At 37.9% G+C, this 19,771-nt stretch overlaps 1 protein-coding gene across 8 annotated transcripts in view; it reads left to right on the top strand.

Annotated features, from left to right (window-relative positions):
- The window catches only part of LOC112157713 (disks large-associated protein 2), a 92,908-nt gene that overhangs the window by 35,309 nt on the left and 37,828 nt on the right, over positions 1-19,771 (top strand). For all 8 annotated transcript variants that reach the window (XM_024290623.2, XM_024290624.2, XM_024290619.2 and 5 more), the window contains one exon: positions 15,174-16,336. In XM_024290623.2, the coding sequence (XP_024146391.1) occupies positions 15,174-16,336 (1,163 nt within the window). The remainder of the gene's footprint in view (positions 1-15,173; positions 16,337-19,771) is intronic.

The following is a 19,771-nucleotide window of genomic DNA, read 5'->3' as shown; positions in this document are numbered from 1 at the left end:
CTGAACACTTGAAATAAATCTTGAAATTTTGAAAAAACTAAAAAAAATTTAAAAAAGGAAATCCAAGTTAAAACTCTAAACTGAAGACTTTTTCTATTCACGTTTTCAGGTTTTATTTTTCTCCAAATTTTCAAGTAAAAATGTTTTTCTAATTTAATTTTTTTCAGATTTTCAATATTTATTTCAAGTTTTCATTTTTTTAATTTAAAAAAAAAATTTTATTTCAAATTTTCAAGATTTATTTAATTTTTTTTTCAAATTTGCAATGTCTAGTTTTCACATTTTCATTTTTTTTCAGTTACAATTTTCATTCACTTTAAACTGATCCTGATCCGACCGCATAGTACTGGCTTAGAATGCATCTTCTGAAATGTTAAAGAAATGGAAAAAGTAATTTCAGATAAATTATTATATTAAAAAAATAATCAAAAATCCACTGTTTAAATACTAAAGCTTTCTATATCTTATTATTTTACACATTTTGCAGCAACTAAATAATGTTCAGTTACAGGACGGATTGGTAACCAGTCAAATTACAGCTGCAGCTGTTAAACTGGATGTTTTTGCACTGAAGCAAAAGTGCTGCACCACATCTCAGTGCTGGTTCTGCAACTTTGACTCTGCAAGAAGCTTTCAACTTGGAATGAGAAATGTATCCTACGTCTCTCCGCCTTTTACTCTCCAAATGACAGAACGTTATTTCAGCAAATTGAAGAAGCCACAAATGTCATGAAACTCGCCTGAAATTACTTTAAGAAACCTTCTGCAATTCTATTTTTTGTTAACAAGGTAAAACTCTATAATAAAGAGTGTCAAGAGAAAGCAGCAGAACCTAAAAAAAGAAGTGATTTATAATCAGGGTACTTATTAGACATACCAAATCCCTGTTGCCACGCCCTGTTTGTTCTGAGATTTTTGTGCTTCGCTCCCTGATCCCTGATTAGTGACCGTGATGCACATCTTTGCATATATTTACATACTAATTTAGAAAAAAAACGTGTTCTCCTGCAACATCATTTAGAGAGTTGTAAGGAGTTCACATTATCAGCATCCATGTGTAATTTGACACTGATTATCTCGAATGTATAAAGAATTAGTTGCTAGCTTATTCCGTAACCAATAACCAGATATGCGTAAATGCTTTTAATTTGAAATTATCACAGTGATCAAGTGCCGTGAGATCTACAAGAGCACAGCAAATTATGTCAAGAAGCACAAATGAGTGCAAGAGTGTGAAATCTCAGACATGTCATATGTTTGTAAAAAAAAAAAGAAAAAGAAAAATATACCTCCCTTTAGTTTTATGCTCCTCAGGGATCTGCTGCTGCAGATTCCACTGCGGCAAAGATCTTCTTTTCTCTATGAAGTATTGTTGCATAATGCTGAAAGCATCCAATGAGATTGAATGCTGAACTGACCAACCAATCAACCTGTTTTATTTTTTGTCACACACCTTTGATAGGCATTCTTTAGATATTTAACTATGTAAAGGACCATCAAATTAATTCAGAAGCAGATGGGTAATTATTACTAGTGCAGCAGAATTCTATAGCCATTTAAGACTCTTAATAGACAGCATAAAGTAAATAATGCTACAGATAAAAACAATGAATGAATGTCTCCGTGTTTGCAAGAGAGAAATGGGTGGAACCTATGCCTCGTTTTGACTGAGCTGTTCAGACCAGACTGGATCTGTTCAATATTCCTTTATAAAATGGACCCATAGGTTGGACCCGTTTGTACCATTTTTTGGTCCCCCGTTGGTTGTAGGTCCATAGAAAAATGGACGGGACCAGTCAGGACGGAGCTACTGTCATCACACAATGAAATCCATTGATTGGCAGAAAGGTATTACAACAACAGCAAGTTTTGTCCTCTTTTGGGTTGTATTCTTCTTCGCCTGTAAATAATATTAAATTCTTTGCATTCAGTATTCCCCCTAATTTGCGAGGGTTAGAGACCAGAGGCATGCCTAATCTGTGAATATGGATAGCCGCACTATTATGATGTACTATGCATTAACCTTTATTGAATAATAAAGAATATTTTTCAACCCTATTTGTTTTTTTACCATTTTTGTTCAGCAGCTCTTCATTGTCCCTTTAACTGTTTGATTTCACAAGTTCTCCACAGAAGGGAAATATTTTTGAGCTGTTTTTAAAAGCACAATTGAGTCAACCTCGTATTTTCCAAGATCAAGTGCCATTCAAATAAGTGGGGGACATGGCTGTAGCATTGTGATAAATTTCAGTTTTCAAGTTTAGCTTCCTTAATTCTCGCAGAGATCTGTAGCTTTATGAAACCAGTTGTAGCAGGCCGTCCAATGGAAATAAATATTTCTTTCAAACATTGTGAAACATATTGACAACCTTTACACCAGTGGTGTTAAAATAGTAATCAGATAGAGCCAAGTCACTGACAGAGGACACATTTGTTAGCAGGCCATGGACTAAGGACAAGTTCAAGAGCATCGTCTTGGTTTTAAATTGGCTAAATGACACTTTGATTAAAAGCTAGAGAGGCAAGTAGGACGCCTCACTGCTTGTCTGATCACAGATAATGCTATTAATTTATGTTAAAAGATGTGTCGGTTGATTAAAAATAAGTAAAACCAGGGCGTCTCTTTGGTGGTCTGTAAACTATAATACAAAAAACCCTAGAGGACTTTTAAAAATAAGTGCATGATATCAAAGTTGAAGTACTGATTGTGGAAAATCTGCTTCACAGCTGGAAAACTGGAGACAATAGAGGCTGTTTGTGCTCTAAGTGGTCGAAAAAATAAAAGTAAAATATAGATCGGAGGCCTGAAGGAGAACTGCTGTAGTGTCTGTACCCAGCCATGTTTCTTTGATCTAAAACTATATAATTATCAATACATTTTTTATTGGACAGGGGTCCAATAGAGTTGTGTCAAAGATGTATGTTGTGTACATGGATGGAGGTATTGACTGCATTAAGCAGGCACCAATTTTGATACTGTGGGGTTTTTTATGTTTTGTTATAGAAGACTCGTCTGTCGTAATGGTCTGAATGGAAGAGGAAATGTTGAGGTTAACAGTTGTGGAAAGGGGAGCAGCAGGGGAGGTAATGATGGAAACAGACGATTGGGGGGTTGGTGGGGGGGGGAATGGTATAGGAGACAGATCTGGACACCTACTGATGAGTAACCCTTCAAGGATTGATGATTATTCCCATCTGGCTCCAATTTACCTTTTTAAATCTAGCAGAATTAGTAAAAGCTGAACGTAGTAATGTCCAAATACTAATACCATTTTGGATCTTGACTTTGAAGACCTTAGTAGCTGTAATAAAGGTCATTAGTTTACATTCTGCTGATGAGATTTTTAGGAAGCCGGTTGAAGTTGTGGAAACTGGTTCTGAGCTTCATTGTTCAAAAACATGAGCTATAATTAAGATGCCATCTGGTTGTTTTGTCACGTGACTGGTGACAGCCTCAAAAAGGTCCTGGTGTACTCTTCTCATACTCCCTAGTATTTATACATGACACAGAAACTGTGATTTAACAAAAAAATGCTTTATTTAGTAATTTAGCTTTAGAGTTGGATCATCTCAAAGGGGTGTGACTTTTTATTAGTCTTGTAGACCTAATTAATCTTTAATTTAACAAGCATACTAAAATAACTATTCTGTTGTCTGAGTAATTTGTTTGCCACTTCATGACATTAAAGGTGAATAAATGTGATTACCAGAGCAAGAAGTGTATCTATTTCATTTGATTTATTTGCTGTGACTGAAATCTCCGAGGTAAAATTCACAGTTTTACGCTTTTACTGTATCTCCAGGCAGTGCTGTAGCTGTTTTAGATAGCCGAGTCTTTAATGAGGAATCGCTTAGAGATTTTAATGGTTGTTTGCTCCTTTAGGTGGAATGGACAAGGATGAGAACTTAGAGGTGTCTCAGTGACGGCGATGCAGGTGTAGCTGAATCATAGCCCGGAGGGGATTTGATGTAATTTGGTATGCGCCTCTTGACAATGGGAGATTAATACTTAAGCAGAACTTATCAGTTACATAACAGAACAAATGGGAGCAGGGGTTCTGAAATCGTAGCATGAAGTATAATTAATCTTAAATGGAATTTCTAGAAAAATTGACTTTTACTACAGTAAAGATTGCAGGAATACAATTGTGCTTACAAGTTTACATACTATGAATTCTGGACTATTTGTCCGATAATATGAGTGATAACACAAAAACTTTGTTTCCTCTTGTGTTTGGATTAAGCCATTTATTGTTAAGCAACACTGTTACACAAATCAAAAGTTGACATATCCCAGTTCTTAAAACCTTGTATTGCCTATTTTTGCATCAATAAAATCATGAAGCCTCTGTTGGTCATAAAGCAGTCCATACTTGTAAGCAGAAAGCCTCAAGTTCTTTTAAATTCTTGGATCTGCCCATTTGAGATCTCCCCAGAGTGGCTCAGTAATATTGAGGTCAGGAGACTTCGATGACTCTAGAACCTTCGCCTTCGTCTGTTGTAACCAATGACAGATGAACTTAGTCTTGTGTTTTGTATCCTTGTCATGTTGAAATGTCGAAGTGCATTCCATGCGCAGCTTCTGAGCTGAAGATTTTAAGTTTTCCTCCAGTATTTACCTATAATGTGCTGAATTTGTTTTGACATCAATTTTGACCAAGTTTTCTGTCTTTGTAGCTCACACATCTCCAAAACATTAATGTGGGAATACTGTTATTTCCATTATAGGCCTGTTGACTCCTCTCCAAATGTAGACTTTTATGGTTGTGGCTAAAAAGTTTAATCTTGGTCTCATCACTCCAAATGACTTTGGCCCAGAAGTGTGGACGTTTGTCTCAGTGGTGTATTGTAATGGAGCTAATTTGTGGCATGTGTGCAAAAAAAGGCCTTCTTCTAGCAAATTGACCATCTAGACCATTTTTTCTTCAGGTGTTTGCTTATTTTACATCTTGAAACAGTCCTATATCAGTTATTTGTGGGTTTTTTCTTTTCATCCCTATGGATTTTTATAGCAGTTACGGCAGAACTTTAGTGTTTTCCTGTTTTGTACAGTTTAGTTACCTTTTCCCGTAGATTTTTTGACGGCTCTTTAACTGAATCAGTATCCAGAAATCTAGCACTGGATGAAAGATGTAAGGGTCTGTTAGGAGCCTAGGAACTCCAAGACCTTTAGTGTACAAACATTGATTACGGTCAAAGGATCGTTACCTTTAGCTGCCAATCAAACTTTTTTGTATCAACTTTTGTGTATGTTTTGAAAAAAGTCATTAGGGTTTGTAAACGTTTAAACAGGGTCAATTGGGAAGTTTCTGTTGTTATTTTAATTTTAAAAGGGTAAACAGATTTTTGACAAAAACTGGATAAATATGGGTGGAAAATTTTTTTTATAATTAATATTTTCTGAAACAAATGACTAAGAAATCATAGTCTCTTCTAGAGTGTAAACTTATAACCATTTTAGAGTGTGATTTGAACACTTTAGATGCAAATTGCCAATTATTTATATCTAAACATCTATATTCTCAGTAGCTTTTCTATTGAGCAACCACAACCATTGTACTTGTGGCGTAGTCAAACAAATTAAATAAAAAACGGACATCCTTGAGGAAACTACTGCCTTTTTTTATTCCACAAAGCAACAATTTTAAAGCACATCAGGGCACACTTGTACACAGCAAGGTGGCACCACAAGCCATATTCTGTTGAGTCACACACCACTTGTTTGGCCTCTGTTGCAACCTCATTACATCGTAGAACAGATGTGAGAATAAAGTCGAATTGTTTCATAATGGTGCAACTCATTCTGCACAGTAAATTGGACTAATAATTTCATTATAAATACTGAATTTAAAAAGAATGTTTATATTTTTGAAGATTTCAATTTGGGGTTTATTTTATTCAGAAAAATGCAAAAAGAAAGACAGCATAATTCAAAAATATCTGACCAAACCTAATGTCACAATAACTAAAAGAAGAAAATGTGATTACTTTAATGAATTCAGCTCAGGCTGAGTGAATGATTAATGTGTATTATCACAGGGTGATGTTTTTGTTCTTGTTTACTAGTTCAGGTGATGCGAGTCTGTTTTTGAATCCAGTTCATTCACTCTACATGTGGTTACCATGACAAAAGCCCCCAGTACCACGCTCACTGCTTGACAACCCAGTAGCTGAGAAAAATAGTCTTCCTCTCCTGTCTTCATCACTTTCCTGTCTTTTTTTTTCCATTCGGCTGCAGTCGGTTCAGGACAGATGGAGCAGAGCATGACAAAGCGGCTAAATTAAGAGTGTAGCACCTCTGAATTCCTACACTCTGAAGCTTTTTCCAAGAGTACGTTGGCAGTACCTTTTTCAATTTGCATTGTCTGTCTTTTTGGTCAAGAGGCTTTTTCTACAGTTCAAACACCTTGTCTTGAAGGTTTGTGTTTATTCTAGTTCGGGGTGTATCTTATTTATCTTTTTATATGAGAAAACAATACATTTCTAGAAGATATCGCATCAACTTTACTGCCCAAAATGGTTACAATTTTAGGCTCAAAACTACATTTTGTTTTGTTTATGTTAACTAACACATTAACATTATAATATGTTAATATTTTGAACTCTTGTGTAAGGGCATGAAGAAGTGACTGAGCTAGTGTCCAGGGTCCATCACCACATCCGCCAAGTCTGCGGCTGAAAAGAGAGCAGCAGTAGTAGGAGGGAGTGGGTGGATATCAAAAGGTGAAATGCAGAATCTGCTGCCAAGCTAAATACAGTGGAGTAGGATTTTGTTTTAGTTGCACCGGTCCAACACTTTTTTACTTACGTAATTCTCACTGTTGTTTCTATTTGTACATACAGACATAAAGTCATTAAATAACTTTTCTAAGCTGATAAGTGTTGAGAAAGTCTGTTTTATTTGAATCCACTAGATGCTGGGATTCAAAACATTAATTTCGACCATTTCTAGGACATAGCTTCTGCAGAACAGCAGTAGTTTATCCAAAAATTTAAGTCTGAGTTGTGGGCAAAACCACTGGCACAAAGCAACCCGACCCCCAGAACTGCTTTCTGTAAATGTGTCAGAGTGCACAACTGTTCTATTGGCAGAAAAATGGTATGGTCAAAGAATGAAACTAATATATGAAATATATGGAAACAGAGGGAAAAAATATATATGTACAAATATAAAGGGTTCATATAAAGGCTTTTATTTCTCAATAGAAATATATTCCTACTTTAATGTGGAAAACTACGGAGCTCCTAAAGGGACATTTCAGAAAAAAAAGTAGTATCTGGTGGCCCAGTTCATATCTGGAATGTATCGGTTAGTATCTGGTGTGCACCGGTTAGTATCTGGTGCACACAGCTTAGTATCTGGTACCGCAGTTCATATCTGGATTGTATCGGTTAGTATCTGGTGTGCACCGGTTAGTATCTGGTGGACACAGCTTACTATTTGGTACCGCAGTTCATATCTGGAATGTAACGGTTAGTATTTCGTGCGCTACTATCTTGTACACACTAGTATCTTGTGCACACTGGTTAATATCTGGTGCACACCGGTTAGTATCTGGTGCACACTGGTTAGTATCTGGTGCACACCGGTTAGTATCTGGTGCACACCGGTTAATATCTGGTGCACACCGGTTAGTATCGGGCGCACACCGGTTAGTATCTGGCGCACACCGGTTAGTATCTGGTGCACAGCGGTTAGTATCTGGTGCACACCGGTTAGTATCTGGTGCACACCGGTTAGTATCTGGTGCACACCGGTTAGTATCTGGTGCACACCGGATAGTACCTGACATGGACTGGTTAAAATCATGTACACACCGGCTGGTATCTGGTGCACACCGGTTAATATCTGGCATGGACTGGTTAATATCTAGTGCACCCCGATTAGTATCTGGTGAGCACCAGTTTGTATCTGGCGTGCATAGGTTAGTATTTGGTGCGCATTGGTCTCGCACGGACTGGTCAAAATCTGGTGTGCAGTAGTTAGTATCTGGTGCGCAAGAGTGAGTATCTGCTTTTTATTTTAACTTAGTTTTTTTTTTTTCGATGTCCCTTTAGAGGCTCCATAGTTTCGCACCAGATAGTAACCAGAAATTTTTTTTTTTTTTTTTTTTGCTTTGATTTTTTGAAGCTTTTGCTAGGTTAACAATTCGGTGTGCATCTGGTACACACCAGTTAGCATCTGGTACACACCAGTTAGCATCTGGTGCGCACCAGTTAGCATGCTTTTTCTTTAGGGGCTCCTGGACATTTTTCTTCCTTTGTCTAAAAAACTACTGAGGACATTTGCAGTTTAGCTTTCTGGTCATATAAATGTCAGTATCAAACACTGTTTAAGTTCATATCTCAGCATGACTTCAAGACAAATGTTATTGATTTATACAAGGATGTTTGTGGCTTTACTGTTAAGTATCTGAGGCAGACAAATGAAAAGGATAAAAGTTAGGAAATAAAAAAAATATAAACTTTAGGTTTTTTTTCTTTTTTTTATAAGAAGATGGTATTTCTCAACATGTCCTGATGGTGTTCCTGCTGATTTTAATACCTTGTTTTAGAGCACTTATGTTTGGTGTAGGGCCATTTCTGATTAATTAAGTTGGCGCACTCCTTTCCTAATGATGTAGACATAGCTGATGAGGACTGGGGTTGTTTTTTTCAGGGTTACTAGTATTGTCTCAACAGTTTGTCTGCCTGTTGCTCAGTTTTTCCCTGTGGCATTAGCATGCTGTGCATTGGCGTGGAGGAGGAAGGCTGCATTTATTCTGTTATGCAACCATCTTGGGAAAAACGCTGGCCAGGCGCTGACTACAGCAAGAAGTTGGAGCTTTATTTCAAGCAGCCAGCTGTCTTTTGCGTTTCCACAAATCTCTGCAAAAAAGGGGGGCTTTCCCCTAAACATATTTTTCATCTGAAGCAATCGCTTTCCTCTAAGTATTTCTCATCAGTGTCAAGTGGTAAAATATGTGTTATAACCTACGCAGAGTAAAACAGGAACTCATTAAGGAAATTGATTGTTGGTGATGCTCTATGATACCTGTTGTCTAAGCTGTGAAACAGGAAAGACCTCATCAACTATTCATGAACTTGAGAAGGAAAATGAGTTGCAGCCAAGAATTTTAAGTAACATCTTAACCTTATAGAAAAATACATTTCATGTTAATATGAAAGCTTATCCTCTGCCAACATGGAAATACTCTCAAATAGCTTAAATCACCCTAATTTTCCAAACTTATCACAACAATCTTTGTTTTTGAGCACGAGTTTCAACAAGAAGCACCTGGTGAATAGAAACCGCGTTAAAATATTGCCAGGCAATAGCATGCTTTTTGTGAACTCAAGGACTTCTCCACTGATGGAAACAGCTGAATTGTGTGGGACAGGACATCAGTTCGAGTTACCACCTGAAACACTGAACTTTCCTTCAGGCGGATGAGCTGGAGGCTGAAGGGGCATCAAAGTTATAGCAGGTCATTTCAGGGAGAGTAGGAGGGGGTGCTGTCCAAGACAGAGCTGACTAGGACATCCTCGTTCTTGATTTTGCCTGCAGGCTGTCCTCACTGAGCATGATGACAAAGCTTGATTTTTATTATAACAGTTTTTTTGCACCAGCCAGCAACCTTTGCATTGGTGTAACCTTCTTTTATACCTAGAACAGAGCTCTGGCCACCATAAATACAGATCACCTTAATGCAAATTTTAGACACAACAAGAGATTCACATTTATTTGTGACATCCAGGAACAACAGTGAGGTTTCCGTCCTGGTCGTGGAACGGTGGACCAGCTCTAAACCCTCTTAATGGTGCTGGAGGGTTCGTGGGAGGTCGCTCATCCAGTCCATATGAAAGTGTTTGACCACGCCCCCCGTGGTGTCCTGTGGAGGGTGCTCTGGGAGTACTGGGTTCAGGGAGCCTTACTGAAGGCTGTCCACTCGCTGTATGACTGGAGCAGGAGCTTGGTTCACATAGCCGGTGTAGGTACCACATCTACTCGGGGTGTCAGAACGGCTCGGGGGCCTGCGACAACTGATGACGTCTCGATGTTTGATTGGCTGTGATGACGTCTCAATGTTTGATTGGCTCTACACCGATTTGAATTTAACTAATTTTTCAAGGTTTTTTGTTTGTTTTAATAAGACTTGAATAATTAAACAATGGACAAACCAAGAGAAGTGTGCTCTTTTTTTGTAAATCGATTTTATTTATTATTTTAAACATGTTTAGAAAGGAAATATAACTGCAATCATACCTTTTAAATCAGTGACAAGGTTCTGTAAGTCAGTGTGAAGTTTAAATTAGAATGATATTAAAATTTGGTATAACAAATGACACCAGACATACCTTCAAATTCGAAATACCATAATTATGAGGGAAAAGAACTAGGTTACACAATGAAACGTATAATGAAAACAAATGAATAGAACCCGAGCACAAAGGACTCGTATAGTGCGGACATGTAGCAATGTCATTTTGGCTGGACATATTCCGTGTGGCCAAAATGCATTTCCATCACCTTTTCATCAGCAAAAATGAATACAATTTGTTGAACCCGAGCAACCCGTGAAAACGCGAACCCGAGCATGAAGCGCCCGAGCACATCTCAACAGCTAAGTAGTTTGTCTCAGTGGGGTTTCCGTAGTGTGCCCGTGAAAACGCGAACCCGAGCATGAAACGCCCGAGCACATCTCAACAGCTAAGTAGTTTGTCTCAGTGGGGTTTCCGTAGTGTGACGTCATCAGTTGTCGCAGGACCCCGAGCCGTTCTGACACCCCGAGTAGATGTGGTACCTACACCGGCAGTAAATCAGACCTGTTCCCTGTGCTTGTTGGACTCCAGCAAGGCTGTTCTTTATCACCGGTTGTTTTCATAGTTTTCATGGTCAGAATTTCTAAGCACAGCCAGGAATTAGAGGGAGTCTGATTTGGATACCACAGAATTTCCTCTCTGCTCTTTGCAGATGATGTTGTCCTGTTAGCTTCGTCGAGTCAGGACCTCTGGCATGGACTCGAATGTGAAACAGCGGAGGTAAGGGTCAGCAACCCTTGAGGCTACGGTCCTCTCTGGGTTGACGGAGTGCTCCTGCCTCAGGTGGAAGAGTTTAAGTATCTTGGAGTCTTGTTTACGAGTGAGGGAATATCAGAGCGTGAGATTGACAGGCAGTTTGGAGCGACACCGCTGTTATGCGGTTCGTTGTGGTGAAGAGAGCTGAGCCAGAAATTGAAGCTTTCAATTTACTGGTTTATCTTCAGATACTCAACTTTGGTCTTGAGCTCTGGGTTGTGAACGAAAGAACGAGGTACCGAATACAAGCGACCGAAAGGATAGGGCGAGAAGCTTGGTCCGAGTAGAGTCGATTGTCCTACACATTGAGAGGAGCCAGTTGAGGTGGCTCGGGCACTGGACAGAGGCCATGGAGAAGACCCAGGACATGCTGGGGAGACTGCGTCTCTTAACTCGTCTGGGAACGCCTCGGGGTCCCCCCAGAGAGGCTGGAGGAAGTGACCGGGGAGAGGGAAGTCTGGGCATCTTTGTTTAGACTGCTGCCCTCACGACCCAGTCCTGGATGAGCAGAAAAAGATGGATGGATGCGACATCCAACTTAAACAATTGCGTTGCGATGCAATATTCTTTAGACTGATTTACACTACACTATATTATTTTTGCTTTCAAAGTTTTTTCATGCAGGCTGATAAAGTAGATCCAAATATAAGAACAAAAACATTTTAATATTAAAAGTTGCAGTGCAGATATTCATTTTGTGAAGACATTTAAACAAGGTGGCACATTTTGTTCTTTAGCATTTTTTTCCCTCGTCAGAATTTACACCCAATTTTTGGTTTTAAATTAAAATCTGACTTAACTTTTTTATACTGTATAATGAAATTCTAATTTATAGGTTATATATTGTTGTACTCATAGTTACACTTACCTGAAATAATACAATAACCTTTTTTATCACTAATAATGATGTGATCTGTGTTAATGTGCAAGTTTGTGCTTTTTTTGTTCCTGTTCTGTCTAGGATAATTTCAGTAAAGTTTACATGTACATCAAGTTAGTAGGCTTTTTGAATGGTCATCTTAAGAGTATATGCCACATCATGAGTTGTCAAATATCACAGCAGCAGAGTTTCTGTTTTAAGAAAAATATCCCCATACTTAACTTGAACAAAGCTGCATGAAAAACTAATTTTCTTAATCAGTGGCTCAACTGATCTTTGGCTATTTCCAAAAACATTTTTGTATATGTTGACAAAACCTCTTCATAGACTACAGTTTGTTGTGAATAACACATCATCATTTGTCAAAGCCAGACGCATAAACACTGGCATACACAGTGTGTCTTCATTTACTAATATTATCTTTGATTCGACACGTTTTGTTGCTGCAGCAACCAAATTGGTGGAAAAGAGTAGACACTTGAATGTGACATAATTGTACAAGAGGGTCCCAAAAAAATTGGTTCCGAAAAGCAACTAAAGTACAAACAAAAGTGTTTTTGTTGATGCTTCAAATCCTACTTATGAGGACACCTAAGAACACACATCTTTAAGATGAGGAAACCTTTTGAGTCAAGGATGAGGAGTTCTTGTTCTACAACGTTAAAAAACTGTCTCTGTCTTCTTCCCTTTCATGAGACAGAGAACAACCCCACGCAACCTTGAAAAATCCTGTTCCGGGTTTTCGTCAGCCGCAGTTGCCATAGCAACAGAGCATTTTATTTCTGGCCGCTTTTGAAATGGTTTGCAGGATCAGAGATCCAAAATGTTATGTAAGACAATGTGCATGGCTCCAGACCGGAGTACCCTGCTGCAGAGAATTTGGGAAATTACTTTAGTGTGCGTCTACCCCCCCCATTTCTAACCTAATCTCCACGTTCGAATGTGGGTCATAATTATGAAGCAGAAAATGAATGGTATCCAGGTGCAACTACTCAGATACGTTCAGTTAATCTGTAATTTGTCATTTTAGTATTAAAAATTGTATTAAGTATTTTCCCGTAATTTTAATAAATGAAAATCTAATCATCAATTCAGAGTATGCTTAGCAAAATGTAAATTTTTACTTGAAAAAGTCTATTTTATTATATTAATGATAGAGTCATCAACAACGTTTTCTTTATTTGGACGATATCAACACGCCACATTAAGTCGAGATGGGTCCAAGAGTGTACACTGAAATAAAAATGTATTAAAAAAATATTTGTAAAACTGTTTTCAACCAAATTAATTACTGTGTATTTTAACACCTACTGAAAATGAGTTCAAAGGGCCACTTTAAGTCTGTGCAGCATTAGTTCAAAACTAATTTAATGAGATTTTATACTTTGTGATGCACACTGCCCCAAAGAGGACAGAATTTAGTTAGTAGTTGAGTGTTTCTCAATCATGGGTCAAACTACATATTTCAATGCTACCAAAAATATCTGAATCAGGTCATCAATCGTTATAGAAACCTTACAGTGACTGTCACAAAATCCAGGTGTGTTTCAACAGGGTGGAATGAAAGTGTGAGGATCAGAGTCCAAACATTTCAATGGATAGATGGTTATGGTTGGTCTAGGGATGTGGATCATTACTAATCAAGTTCAACGATTTACAAATCGAACCACGATTCTTACTTTTTAATATATTATTTGTTGATATATGTATGTCTTTTTACTGGATGAGTGAAAATGTAAATTATTTGTATTAAATCACTGTCATTTATTTCTTATTTTGAACAGGAGATCAGAATGAACAAAATTGATGAAAACACATTTTAGATAGAAATAAATGGTGTTTGTTAGCAAAAAAAAGTGTTTTTTTTTGCCAACCTTCTGATTAAGTTCAGCAGTAACATAAAAATATTGTTGTTTTTGATCATTTAAGGACAAATCCTGGAAATTTTTGCCACAATTTATTTATCCTCAAAGTTCTGCAATACTTTACGTTGTTTGTATGACATAATGGTGCAAATCCGGTATAAAAAGTCGCGTTGATTACATCCATCAGCTGTACAGAGCTGTATATCAAAGCTGTGATTCTCCATTTCAGAATCCACTGGAATTACAAAGTGCGTCAACTGTTGAAGAGCTACCATAACCAAAACAATGTTGAGGCACAGTAGCAGCCTTGAATATGTTAAAATAAGCTTTTATTCAATTTTAATTTTTAAGAATGAAATATAAATCACTTAAAAAAAAATTATGATAAAAAAAATACTGCCTAGCCAGGACATGAACCCTCATCCCCTGTATGATAGGTGGGAACACTAACTACTACCATTTGGGCAGACTGCACAAGAGATCTTCTGTGTTTAAGGTTTAAAGCTTTCCATTATGTGTTTAAAAAGAGGAAGAGAAAAAAAAAACTAGATCACCAGTTAAATCCTTCTTTTTCAACAAAAAAGAAGAGTTTTTTTCAACCGAAATGCAGGGGGGAGTCCATTTCCAAGCAGTGAATGTAAATGAAACAGACAAATCTCTGTTTTGAGCCAGTTTTTTCCTCATCTTTATTTCTTTTTTTACCTTAAAGCTGTCCCTGATGGCTTGTTTTGCTGCTTTTTCATCCTTAAAGTTTTATAGAAGCACTAACAGATAACACCGCTCCCCCCTTCCCTCCCACCTTGCTTAAACAGGGAAGGCAAGGAGGGGCACAGCACCAGGCAAAATAATGGATAACTTTTATTCATGTTTTTATATATTATCTTTTAAAAACATTTTTACACTAAATGAGTGGTGTGTTAAGCTGTAAAAAACCAAAAACTATTGTAATGTGATGCCCCCTCCAGCAGATGGCACCCTAGGCGGCTGCCTAGGTCGCCTATGGCCTGGATATGTTCTGCACATTAGGCTTTCTTTTAGCTCATAAAATTAAAATACAACCTTATTATGTATTTCAGAGCAATAAAAACATAATTTCCGAACAATATTTTATGACACTCCACTATAAATATGAAAATCGCAAATTAGCGATCTTGGACGTCGCGAATATCCGTACTCAAATTTTCGGTAGCAGATCGCGAGTATCTGAGCGCGACTATCTGAGCGCTTGGATACTCGCACTCGGATACTGGCGCTAAGATGCTCCAACTCGGATACTCGTTCCAGCCCTATAAGTTCATGCACAGCAGTCTTATCTCTATATTCCTGGGCATAACTTTATTCTAATTTTTTGCTCCTCTTTCTATTGACAGACCAGCAGTTATCTACTTGGTCCCCACCTCGGAAATTCAATGAAGGCAGACATCTCCCTCCTGCCAGGAACATGAAGGGCTTATCGGGCAGCCGTTCACAGCACCATATTCCTTTATCCCACGGCTTGGACTATGACCCTCACGTCCACGACCCCCACGCTCACCATGGCTCGGACACCCGCTACCTGTCATACCTGCTCAGCCCCACGGAGAGCTGCCCCATTGACTTCCACCACCGCTACTCGCCCCGGAGCTCCGTCCATTCCGACCGGATGATGATGGCCCCCGTCACCATGCCCCCACCTGCGGTGTCAGACCACATCTCCAGCAGCACCTTCCCTAGAATGCACTATAGCTCTCAGTACTATGACTCGATCACACGCGACGACTGCGCTGCCATTACAGCCTCCGCCACCTCCCCAGCTGTCGCTGCGGCTGCAGCTGCGGCAGCTGCTTCCTCGCACCATTCAAGCACCAAGAGCAACCGCCTCCCTGCAAACCTGCTAGACCAGTTCGAGAAACAACTGCCATTGCAACGCGACGGCTTCCACACGCTACAGTACCAGCGGGCCTCCACAGCTGCAGAGCAACGGAGCGAGAGTCCCGGCCGCATCAGACACCTGGTTCATTCTGTGCAAAAGCTTTTCACTAAGTCTCACTCCTTAGAGGGGTCATCCAAGATGAACGGCACAAAGGGGGATATAATGGGAGGTGGCGGAGGGGGAACAGGGGGTTATTACCATCACAGTCACCACTCCTCCAAACATGGCAGCAAGAGAAGCAAGAGTAAAGAGCGGAAGCATCGGTCAGGTGGCTGGTGGAGCTCGGATGACAATTTAGATAGTGACAGCACCTACCGCCCACCTAGTGTCATGTCACGACACCATGGAGAACACGTCGATCACTGTTATCCAGATTCCATGCACAGCCATCACTTTGGAGAGATGTCGCTCAAAGGTTCTAAGAGTAACAATGACGTCAAGTGTTCGGCCTGTGAGAGCATGGCCATGGCGCCAGAGGGCAAATACATGAAGAGAAGCTCATGGTCCACTTTAACTGTCAGCCAGGCCAAGGAAGCATATAGGAAGTCATCCCTCAACTTAGACAAACCCATGATGCACACAGACCTCAAAACGTCATCAAGAACGCCTCATTACCTTCAGGTAAGACATATGTTTAACTCAAATATATACTTGTTTTCTATTATTTGGTACATCTTGATTTATTAAAGAACTTATCAATGTATCTGCTTCTTCAGCCCTTTTATTTTTGCTTTATCCTTGTTGCTCAGATAATTAGATCCTGGACAGTCATAATGGCAGTTCAAGTTGCATAATTGCCATTTTTTCACATGCCAGCATTACTTTCAAAGTGCCAAAAGCTGAGTCATTTACTTTACTTTACTTCCTAATTTGCATTTTTTGTCACAAGAGTTTGAAAGCTGTCCAATTTAGTAAAAAGTTGATCCTATTATTTAGAAAAAAATGTGCTAATTTGTAGGGGTGTGTATTGGCAGGAATCTGACGATAGAATATGTATCGTGATACACATCTCACAATACGATACATATCGCGATATATCACTTAGAAAAAAACTATCTGAATATTAATATGCAATTTAAAGTAATAAAATGGTTAAATTAATTTTATGAAACAATTCCAACGTCAAATACTGCAACTGTATCTCATATACAAGTTGCTTTTACCCAAGCAAATTCATTGTGTTTTTCTTTTGGTAAATAAGGAAATATTTGTTCTTAAAGGGAAAAGTCAATGTTGTCTGATTTCCACGACAAATGTATTTATCAGTATAGGAAAGAAAACTTAGAATAAATCTGTCTTGACTAATAAAGTTCTAAACGTATGATTGGGGAAATAATGTGCCGCTAATTTCCAACATTGCTAATTGTAGCTTCTCTAGGGCTTTTAGATGGTTGTTGTTGTTTTGGTCGCGGTGTAGAGCTGCTCAAAGAAGCTCAGTGTGCTGCCACCTAGTGGTCAGGGGTTTAAAGGGGCCATACCCTGATTTTCTTAAGCCTTTCTGAGCAAACCATATCCATATATATATGATCATATATTTGCTTTGGAACACTAAAAAATGTTTTTTTAGACTCTTAAATGCATGAACGGATCAAAATACCGCTTTGGGGTTCTTTATAGTGAAGAATGAACAGTATAATACACTTAGAAGATGTTTTTTCATGGTATGGCCCCTTTAAGTGGAAAAAAAGTAAGACATGTCTGGTCATAAATAATTGTTTAAATATCATCTTCTCTGCATTTTATATCGATTAAAGCACCGTCAAATGAAAGATCGCCAAATCGATTTTTCCTTACACCCCTACTAATTTGTATCCCACAATCTTTTATCCAACCAAATATGTCTACTAAAAATAATGACAGGAACATACTATTCAATAGATACAGTACTTTAAGCGTGACATATTTTACATCAGTTGTGTCAGTGTACATCCTTCTATGGAAGTGTAATAACGGTGCTACAAGCCTTAAGACAATAGAATGAAGACCACTGAATGAACTGAACTGATAGTATTTGTAGGGGGTACTCTAATCAGCTCGTACTGATTTAAATTGGGTTATTATGCTCTATATTAAATATGATTGGCATTTTCTTTATTAACTAGGAAGCCAATAAGACGCAGTGTTGTGTCTTCTCTATGTCCCCAATGGGAATATAACATGTGGTAAAACTCAAGGTACCATGCGATTATCCAAAGGTAATAATTGGAGTATTTTTTGTATACTGATTGATAATCACTTTGTCTTCAACCCAGACACAAATATTTTCCGTCTGCTCAATCCCATCACTCTAAATTGACTTGTGTTCCACATCTATCTTTAGCACTGCTCACTTCCTGACTATACGACAAACAAGGTGGTTTATGTCCAGTGTAAACCCCCTCACAGAGTGGAATGAGTCCTACTCATGGCTGCTTACATATTGTGCCCAATAACCACGTGTAATCAATGAACTACCACCACACGTTAGTATATTTGTGCACAGCAATACACGTGGGTGCACGCACTAAAATCACTGCTAAATAAATCCAACCCAAACACAAAGTCTCTGCATATGTGCAACAACAATTCAGGTAGTCAAAAATGCAAATAAACACACACAGTTGTTTCTGTGAATTTGACATCACTTATAATTTAGGATTTTTCAAGACAATAAAAAAGGTTTTTCAGGTGTTAGTGGTGAAAATAATATAAATGTGTGTACAACAATTATACAGATAGCTGTTTGTTAATGTCAGAAAATACCTATAATAGTAATTGAAATGCTATACAACTGACAACTGCTTTCTTTCTGCACATGAGCGTCAGGAGCTTTGCTGCTCTTAGAAAACTTAACAGTCACTGTATTAAAGTGATTTTAGAGCAAAAGCCAAAATGTCTTAAAATTAATCACTGTAGTTTATATGCAACCATAAAAAAGGTGCAATGGCTGCACTGTAGCGTTAAACCTGTGGTGCATGATTTGGTGGAGAAGTAGAGTTTTGCCTTGCTACGGCACAACTACACACCTGGTCTGCACAACTTGTGCTATCTTAGGCAAGTTTACATTAAAAGTGGGGTCATCTGGATCCCCATAAGAAGGATTAAAGCATATCCAGCCAACAGTACAGGGGATCCTACCATAATTACAGATTTAGTGTGATGGTATATAGTATCTACATGTTGTGTTTAGGTGTTTTTGGTATATTTACTTAACTAATTATTGCACTTCCTTACTCACTTCCTTTTTTGACTTATACTAAACAAACTAGAAAAGTTGCATTATCTGCAATAATGCTAGTGTAAATGCTTTTTCATTTTGGTCACTGAGGCTGAAGCTGTTTGCTGAAAATGCTGAAGAAATTAACTTTAATTGTTTTATAATGTCCTGAACGTGCTCAACATTTTGATGCCATGCTTGTATAATTTGCAGAATTATGTAATAATGTGAAAAATGTCTTGAAAAATTCAGAAAAATGTCAAAAATTGTGTAAAATGTATAAATACCAAAAGTAATATCAGGAACATCCTGAACATGCTGAGCGTTTCGATACCAAACTTGCAGAATTTGCAGAAAGTGCCAAATATTTGAAGAAATACTTTAAAAAACTGCAATCTAGTCAATTTTTGTCTAAAGAAACATTTATTTATTTTTTAATTGACACACTCATAGTCATGAAGTTAATTTTTGCACTTTTGGAAAACAGAAATTAAAAGTGATCAAACTGTTGGTTGACATATTTAGAAGTTTGTTTTATTGACATAATTTTGTAGGCTAATTTAGAACAGGCAACATAATATATATATACATTTAAATAAACACTGTAGGATTTATAAAAAGACAAATAATATCCATAATAATAAAATATTAAGCCAGCCTGAAATTATTTATAAAGCATTCCTTCACTATATCAGTTCACCTTTCATGGTCTTGCTGTTTTTTTATTTATTTATTTATTTATTTTTTTTAGTTTAATTTTGCATGCTTTTATTCTACATTCTGATTGGCTGTTGACCCTGTCAATCAATGTCTTTCAAGATGTTTTTCCTGTACAGAATCCGTTCAGTTTATGGAATTTA

The sequence above is a fragment of the Oryzias melastigma genome, linkage group LG24 (assembly GCF_002922805.2).
Source record: "Oryzias melastigma strain HK-1 linkage group LG24, ASM292280v2, whole genome shotgun sequence".
NCBI classification, from domain to species: Eukaryota; Metazoa; Chordata; class Actinopteri; order Beloniformes; family Adrianichthyidae; genus Oryzias; species Oryzias melastigma.
The sequence above is the reverse complement of the archived record's forward strand: the minus strand, read 5'-3'. Positions and strand labels throughout refer to the sequence as shown.